This window comes from Anticarsia gemmatalis, chromosome 14 (assembly GCF_050436995.1).
Source record: "Anticarsia gemmatalis isolate Benzon Research Colony breed Stoneville strain chromosome 14, ilAntGemm2 primary, whole genome shotgun sequence".
Taxonomy (NCBI): domain Eukaryota; kingdom Metazoa; phylum Arthropoda; class Insecta; order Lepidoptera; family Erebidae; genus Anticarsia; species Anticarsia gemmatalis.
In genome coordinates this window covers 12,000,373-12,009,124 of record NC_134758.1, presented here as the reverse complement: position 1 = coordinate 12,009,124, position 8,752 = coordinate 12,000,373, and the positions used below count along the sequence as shown (strand labels likewise).

General features: G+C 40.1%; 1 protein-coding gene across 1 annotated transcript in view; it reads right to left on the bottom strand.

Annotated features, from left to right (window-relative positions):
- nonC (serine/threonine-protein kinase Smg1) overlaps positions 1–8,688 on the bottom strand; it is a 178,465-nt gene extending 169,777 nt beyond the window's left edge. Inside the window, exon 1 of the mRNA XM_076122840.1 lies at positions 1,832–8,688. Coding sequence (XP_075978955.1) covers positions 1,832–8,581 — 6,750 coding nt within the window. The 5' untranslated portion in view covers positions 8,582–8,688. The remainder of the gene's footprint in view (positions 1–1,831) is intronic.
- Positions 8,689–8,752: the final 64 nt, after the last annotated feature.

Sequence of the window (8,752 nt, the reverse complement as noted above, 5' to 3'; positions counted from 1 at the left end):
GCACGGAGGAGACGCTCAGTTCAATATCAATATGCGGTCACCCATCCATGAGATCGTTTACCGACCGGTGAGCACAAGCAAGCAACGAGCAATCTATGAGCGTCTCACTTCTACTAAAATATTAACGAAACCTCATTAACTACGACACATAAATGCAATTTAGTTGGAAGTACATAATACCACTAAATATTCAAATATCAGTTGTGTCCTACATCGAGGTAATGTACTGTGCTATAATTCAGATAGCGCCGGTTACAACTGGACCGAGTCCAGTACAAAACAATCGTAATCTTTACTACTACGAACTTATCAGACCCCATTCACTTTTATTCTTTGTGAAGAAAACAATAATACGATAGACATAATAATATCCAAAGAAATAAACTAAAAATAAACATTTAAAGAATCCCATGAAAGCCCAGCTTCCAAAAATATCTTTATTTAATAGCAACCTCACTATGGACAGTTTACACATTACCGTTTGGCTCCAGCTGATAAAATGAAAAGAATCAGAAGGGAAGAAGGGCAAACCGAAAAACCTCCGAGAGAAGACAATACAATGGAAGATGCAGAAAAGATTAGAATAGGACGGATTGCAGGGTCCTATTAACATTTACAACATTTGAATAGAAAACTAGGGATTGTCCGGCGACTTCAAAATACAGTTTGAAAGGCAAGCAGGGAATTCCCCTGAATATTATCACTTAATAAATAATTGAACGTAGGAGGAAACTTTGCCGGCAAGAGTATGGCTCTCAAATGTACAAAAACATAGTTGTTTCTATATGAAGTTTTAAGCCGGGATAAACAATAGTTCCGTAATGGTCACTGGCGTGAATAGTCGAAATTCCAGCAGTCCAAAACATACATACAAACGACCAAACGAAACAAACGTACATATGGTACGTGTTAATTCTAAAACATGACCCTTGTAATAATAACCGTCTGAATAAGTGTAATAATAGAAACATAATTGAGTTTTTTTGTACCTTTGATTCAAGTTTCAAGGGTGTAAGATCCCACGGGAGTCACACAATGGGTTAATAAGAATGGGTAAAATTACTTTAAGTTCGTAACGGACAAACGCAAGGGTAGAATTTAACTATTATTACAATAAACCTGGATATTATTGTTACGATAGAAAAGGAAGTCAAGGGTTTGTATATTCTACTCGGTGGCGAGTTTGATGACAAGATTATTTACAAATATTAAATAGTTTTCATGAAGAAGAAATACTATGAAATAAAGACTAACGGTAAACTAAAGGTTGTTTGTTGTTGTTGTTGAATGAAGTAGTAAAAAATATGAGAGAGCGAAATCAAAGAGTTGCGTATAATGACTAATGTAACCTGAATTAGTCAATTCCGAATTAGTAGCACAGATTATGTGACAAAGGAATGGATAACAAAAAGGATAATCTTTAAAAAACTGCAGTATATCTCCTGACAAAACACAGTCTTGTCGAGGAAGTAAATTCAAAATTACCTAATATTTAGGAGTTCTTATTAGTAAATGCATAAATTATTAGCAAGAATAGAATCTAAATGCTTAACAGGATCTAATCAAACATAATTTTATTTATCTTTGAGCTATACCTACATGTAAGTTCATGACTACTTACATCTAGCACAATTGAAATAAAAACGAGTTTTATCAACAAAAATTAACCGCGCAAACGCAAATATGCGGAATTACCTATGCGTCATACGTATGCAATCATAACAAAGACCTCAGCTCTTGGTTGAGCTTTAAAAACGTGACCTAAAAGTGAAGATACCACCTAGAATAACACATTCAGTAAAATAAATAAAACCAAACAAAAAAAACTCACCTCAACGCCAGTCACACCAAGCGCGGTCACCAAATTCGGGGTCAGCCGGAACGGAACGGTCTCTGGAACCCGCAACGCCTTGCCTTTCTCGAAACACACGTTATAGTCTATATGCACCACTTCACCAGACGTTAAGTCCACAAGAACATTGTCCAAGTGTCTGTCACCAAGTCCGATAATATAGCCTATCATGCTCATCACGGCCACTGAATAACTGTACCGCCGGGTCATCTGCCACCACTGTTCAGGGCTCACACTACTGCACCATAACTCACGCTGAAGCAGATCCCTTGGGGTCTCCGCAGACAATTCTTGAAGTACTTGCTTCAAGATCGACACCGGCCATTCTTTTCTATTGTCGGTTGATATTCCAGCCTCTTTTAGGAGCGGGTTCAGCTTGTTATAGAACAGCTCTGAAGGACGCAACACATTCACAGGTTTGTTAGTCTTAGATGAGAGTAAAGCAGCCTCGCGGTTCTGCCAACGCTTGTACAATGCAAACAGAGGTGTAACGTTGTCTACCCAACTGATGAGACCAGACCGCGGGCCTAATGGGATGACTGAGTAGTGACGAGCTCGGTACGTTTGGTTATCATTGTTCTCGGAATCGCGAGCCATCATCGTATTAGTAATAGACAGCAACTGCATTATTCTTTCATCCAAATGCAGATCTTCCAATCCCTTAAATAGGTAAGTGTAAGTTTTTCCATCTGAGCCGCAGAAGACCAACTTCTTCGGTCTCGTCTTTGTCGGCAAAATTGCTACATTATTTTCAACAGATTTAATCGTTATTCTGACAGCTCTTTGATTTGTATGTACTCCTGGCATTGTAATCACAGTATTCTTGAGTTCCGCTAATACAGGACTGATGTCTGACATTTTAAGAATGTACGAAGTTCTTCGGTTGACCTTCTGTTGTAGTTTTATTTGTAATTGTTTCAAGGGAGCCCACGAATCCTGTGGCTTATCCGGGTTAGCGGGATTCTTCAATTTATCAATAACGTCAACGATAAGACCTTGGAACTTAGTCTGGAAATATACTTCATGAGGTGTCTCCGGTTTCGCTGATGTAACTTGATGTAATTGCTCCAGCACAAACACAACTGGCTCAAAGATAATGCGGTGTTTCTCTTTGATCAGCTTCTCTTGATCTTCTGCAGATAGATGCGGATTATTCTTTACTTTTGTCACTTCTGTTTCTAGTTGCGACAGTCGCTTCGTAAACTCCGAATGATGTTGAACTAGCGTGCCGAGACACAGTTCGTCCCAAAGAAGGTTTATACGCTGTAGTTCTTTGACTAAAAGTTTCACTTGTAGAATAGTTTTTGGAGCTTGTTTTGCTAGTGTTTCAACCATATCCAAGAAACAAGAGTTTAGTTCATTATTGATTACTTTGTCACTGGCAGCATCTTCTTCTATATTATCTTGGCTGCCTTCTACGTCGCTGGATAAGAAAGATCTCGCTACATTCAACTCCATTAGATCTTTTTGTTCGTTTTCTACTGCGCCCACAACTGCAGGGAATGTAATCAGATGTGGAGTATCCTCAGCCAGACGGCACAATAAGTCTGACACACATTTTCTCACGTACGTTTCGGGATGGTTAAGACGTGAAAACAATTGAGGAATGATGACTTTCCAGGGCTGTGTAGGTGTGTTCGCTAAACCTGACTCTAACACTGTCTGCAACTCCATAGCATGTTTAACGATTAGACGAAGGAGTCGTAAAGTAGCGTTGACTACAGCGTTTTCACCACTATGATTAATGTAGTCAGAAGCACAGATCAACTGCAAAAACTTGAAGTAAGCGTCCGCAGACAGTTCAAAGTAAGAAAAGACACGCTTTTGTGCTTGACGCCAGATGTCTACTAACACGGCGAGATGTTCAGGGAATGCATTACTCAATGACGGTACACTACGTAGTTGACTCTCAATCATTTCAGACGTGTTTATCTCATTCCAGTCAATATCTTCATCATCACACGTGGCTTTGGTCTTAGACAATATTTCGCAAACCGCTTCAAAGTCTTGCGGTGAACAGCCAATCATAACACTCTCTATCTGCATTTTGTCGTTTTCTGTTAATTGTTCGCGAGTTTTGGAGCTGAACTCGACCATTTTTCGTCCCCATCTGAAGCACCAAGCGGCAAAGCTAGCCCAGGCTTTAGCTAACCCAGGACATTGATTAACGCCAAACTGTAGAAGTTTACCAACAGCTGAATCTGATACAGGTATGACGTTTTCTGATATATTGTTATCTACCAAACCAATTTCGGGGAGAGCGGACACTAATTTAAGTAATGGTGAGTCGACTTCCAAGATATTTTCACTCTCATTTTGAACCCATTTAGACAAGGTAAGGAGTAGTCTTGTACCCTTTTCTCTTAGCTCGTAGCTCTGTTCTCCCATTGCCAATCTTTGTGAGAATCCAAACGAAATACTAGCACATAGGTTCACAGCTAGTTTCTTAGTATCTTCTTTGGCGTAGGTCAACTTACAGAGCTCAGCTAAAGCAGTGGCATTGTTTAGCGTCCATATTTCGAGGTCGTAAGTATTCGTAGACATAAGTAACAACTCACTCAGTTCATCTAAGTTACTGATATTGCCCAGATTCATTTGGAAAGCAGAATTTTGTTTGAAATGCTTCAGTAACTCTCTCTTCGCCATTAACAGATTCGCATTCTTTCTTGCACTCTTAATAACATCTAATCGCAAACATTCTGCGAAGAACACATTTTCTTCTGTTACGTTTAGTTTAGTAAAATACTGGTTCCACCACAAAATACGGCTCAGGTTTTTGAACTCAGTACCAAACTTGTGATCTTTTACAGTTGATGGTTTGAATGGATTAGAAACCAATTTCCCGCTTTTGATTACACTCCTCAATCCACTATTTGCTAGTTGTAGCACTGCAACTTCTTTCAAGAAATGGACAGCATTCGTCCTCGAGAATTCCTCAGCTGTCGATTTCAGCAGTATATCACATTGTTTCAACAAGTCTTCGTACTTTTCATCATACTCGTTGCTGTACATTGTTACTGCAGTACATACTAAGGTCGATTCTATTTTGTTCAGCAATCCCTGATATGAGCAATTATTCTTTGCTATCTCGTTAGAATCCGTGTCGAGGATATCCCAATTACATAGTTCTGGTGGAATTTCGGTTCCTTCATCGTAATATTTCAACGCTTGGAACGGAGTCCATGGAGAGTTGAATGTTTGCTGGTCATTTTCTTTCCATTCTTGTATGTCTTCCCAACTCTGGATATGTTTATAACTCTCCATAACTTGCTCGTCTATAAATCTTAAGCCTCTCGTATCTATTTGGTTTGATGTTTCACCTTCTTTCGATTCTTCGGGGGCCTTTAGATTACTGATTTTCTTATAAAACTCAATAGCTATTTCATGTCTAGAATTAGCTTGCTCAGCAGCACCTTTCAGCCAAAGAAGCTTCTTATCAAAGGTCTGTTTTATCCACACGTATAGACCGTGCAACACTTCAGGCTCCTCGATTTTAATTAACGCTCGTGCAACAGTCATAGTGATGGCTTCAATGTCAATATTTGTGTTACTTCGTGCCGCTGTCTCTAATATGAGTGAAGCGTGATAAATAGCGGCACCGAAATGTCCGGCGTACAAGCTCACTGCGAGTGCGGCAGGACGTACCCTATTCAGCCACTCTCGACATGTCGGCCAATTTGTATGGAAAAATGTTCGCACAGGTTTAGCTACTGCCGGTAAAACAGTCGCGGTGCCCTCGGCAGCATTGTAGATGTATTTTTCTAAAAACATCATAAACTCCGTCAGCCAGCGTGTTCTCATCTGTTCTGATATAACGACATCTACTAATTTCTGTTGATCACTTCCTGTATATTTAGCTTCAAGAGTCGAAATCTCTCTCGCTATTCCTTTCAACGCGCCTTCTATCTTCATGAATGTTTCTTGGGGCTTGCCAAGTATAGTTCTCAATTTGAGCGACACAGTAGTTTGGGCCAATTCCGAGAGCGCCCAACCGAGACAAATGGAGGAGAAACTAGTTGAGCATTGTCGGAAGAACAGTAAATTATTTTCTTCAACGTCTGGGCTTTGCAATGGCCACGATGTTAGAAACGTGTCTACCAGAGCTTTCTTATCTACAGTCGCTGATTGTAGAACACAGTTCATTATAATTTTGAAATGTTGATTGGATAAGTTGGAAAATGAACCGCGCATAAGATATTCTTTAAACGAGTTGGCTTTAGTGTCGGCGTTGAGAACATTGAGGCTCATTTTACGTGTCGTAAACACTTTGACGACTTGTTTGTCCAGCTCCAGCTGCACAATGTCCCACGGCAATTCGAATAATACATCTTTGCAAACATTCGATAATGAGGTATTCTGATTGTCAATATGTAATATACAGAGCACAGCAATCGTTTTCAAAACCATAACATTCCAAGTTAATGTCTTATTTTTGAGTAAATGCTGAGTGTTTTTCATAACAAGGAGTACTATATCTTCATCGAAGCTATATGCCAAGGATAACATGTTTGTCGTCAATACTAAGAATCCTTTCGACATGCTAACTATAGGCAAATATTTGTCCAACTGGCAGAATATGTCTGACACCCAGTTTAATACTAGTATTAGAGTTTCTTTGCAGACGTCTTCATCTAATATCATGCTTATCATGTTGAGGATCACAGCTAGATGTCCAGACGTAGGACTCGAACTAGAGACATCACCGAGGCTGAGGTTAGATAAGCCAAATATATCATTCGCTCTTTGCTGTGTATTAGTAACTAGATCACTTGAAGCTATGAAGTGATTATTCTTTTTGCAATGAGAATATAGCAAGTATAACACAGAATATTGCAGAGCTGGCTTTTGTTTAGTGAGTCGAACATCATGAGGGACCATCTTTATAGCAAGTAGTTCTAATATGCTGGGCTGTAACGCCCACATGCCAATTATCGAGTTACTAGCATTGGCAAGCTCAGATAAACACTGCAGATAAAATATAACATTCTTCTCAGCATCATCGTGGCTCATTTCCTCTAAATATTCAGGATTTATAACCTGCACATCTGGTATTATAGCTGAATAAGCATTTTGGATATCAGTCAACACATACTTGTATGTTTCTTGCAATAGTGGTATGTTTTTCAAGTTCAAAAGATTGCTGTACACTGATAAAACACCTTCCAAAATTAATGTACTATCTGAGTAGCGTAACGGACGTAAGTACGACATTGGTCCGATGGTTTGTGTTATAAATTCAATGGGTAAGTTAGAAGCTATTTCTTTGATTACTGTAGATACTAAGTTGATAACACTTAGACTCACACTTTCCTCTCCTTGTAAATAGTTAGTCATCTCCCGGGTAACAAGTGCAAACAGTGCCGGGTTGCAAGTTGAAGACTTTGATTGCAAATATTTTAACAGTAAGCAAATGCATTCATTACCTGCTAATATTAAATCCGATTCAGCATCATCCCTCAATATTTTATTAAGGACTTGCAGAACTTTTGTAAATGTCTCAGTGAGGAATGTCCAGGTTACAGTTTGGGAAACAGCAGGGCTTTGTAGGTTTCCCAAACTCTTCACAACAGTGTTAAAGACGTTAAGAAATGATGTTATTTTCTGCATAGAGTCTTCAGTTGAGGCTACATCTTCCTCATCAACAACATCTGGGTCAACTTCATTGGAGTAAGCCACCATATCTTCCACAAACTGATTAAGCAGATTAACTGAAAAGCCAATAACAGCTTGCCAGTGACGGCTCAGTTTATACAAGGATTGTAAAGCAAAATCTTTGATCTTCTTTGGCTGTGCGCTGTCCACATGCCAGCCAACTAGAATGTCTACAGTGTCCACAAAGTGATTACCAAAGTCTTCTGGATATGAATTAGATATAATTATCATAGCATTGATAGCAGCCATGAACACATCAGCTGAGTCTGTCGTTTCTATGATAGTCTGACACCTTTCCAAAGTCATCTCAACAAAGTCACCTAAGTTGGGTGTTTGATAGTCAAGCTGAAATGTTTCAGTGAATGACAATGTCAACAAATGTTTAATAGATGAGTTGTGTACTCCGTAAGTAGCGGTTATCCAGTCAAGATGCTTCCTAAAGTCATGGCCCATTACGTAGCCAATTCGTCCGAGAACCACAGCTGCACCTTCCTTTGTCTCAGGTCCTGGAGCATCATACAACACATCTAACAGTGATTCCACTAAGATATCGTAAGCACGACGAATGTATCGCGCGTTTTCCGGCAACATAACGGCGTCCTGAAGTTTGCTGCATATTACAAGCGATTTTTCCACGTCCACCTCAGCACACAGCCGACGCAACAGCTTAGATATGCGAGGATCTTCAGGCAAGTTGACAACTAAGTCTGAACGCTCGTAGAACTTGTTACTGCTGTTCCCTTGCGACCAGGAGTCGTTAGAGGCTTGGTTTAACGATTCGTGATATTTATAGGAATTGTCGATGGGGTCACGATCGCCTCGGGGCGGGAAAGCGCCGCGACCCCGGCCGCCGCGTCCACTGCCTCGAGACGGCCTGAACTCGGTAACTCGGCCACGGGACCGAAACCTGCCATCTCTGGAGGGCCCTCCGAAAGACGAGGAAGCATCGTACGCACCAACATAACCTCTGACCTTATCGTCCGTGTTTTCTTGACCAATTTCGTCCCTCTCAGGAGCGTCAATACCCTCAGTTCCCTTCGGGTTTTTCACTTTACTATTGGCAGTGGTGGATATCATCACTAGAAATTTTGTCAAATACGTAAATATTACCACACATGGCCGTAAAATTACGACAAAATACGGGCAAAACAGACACTCTTCGCCAACAGTCACTAAATATCATAGACAAAATAGTGAAACTGTCACTCAGTCACTGTTATTGTCAGTCATTTCGTAAGCAAATCCTAC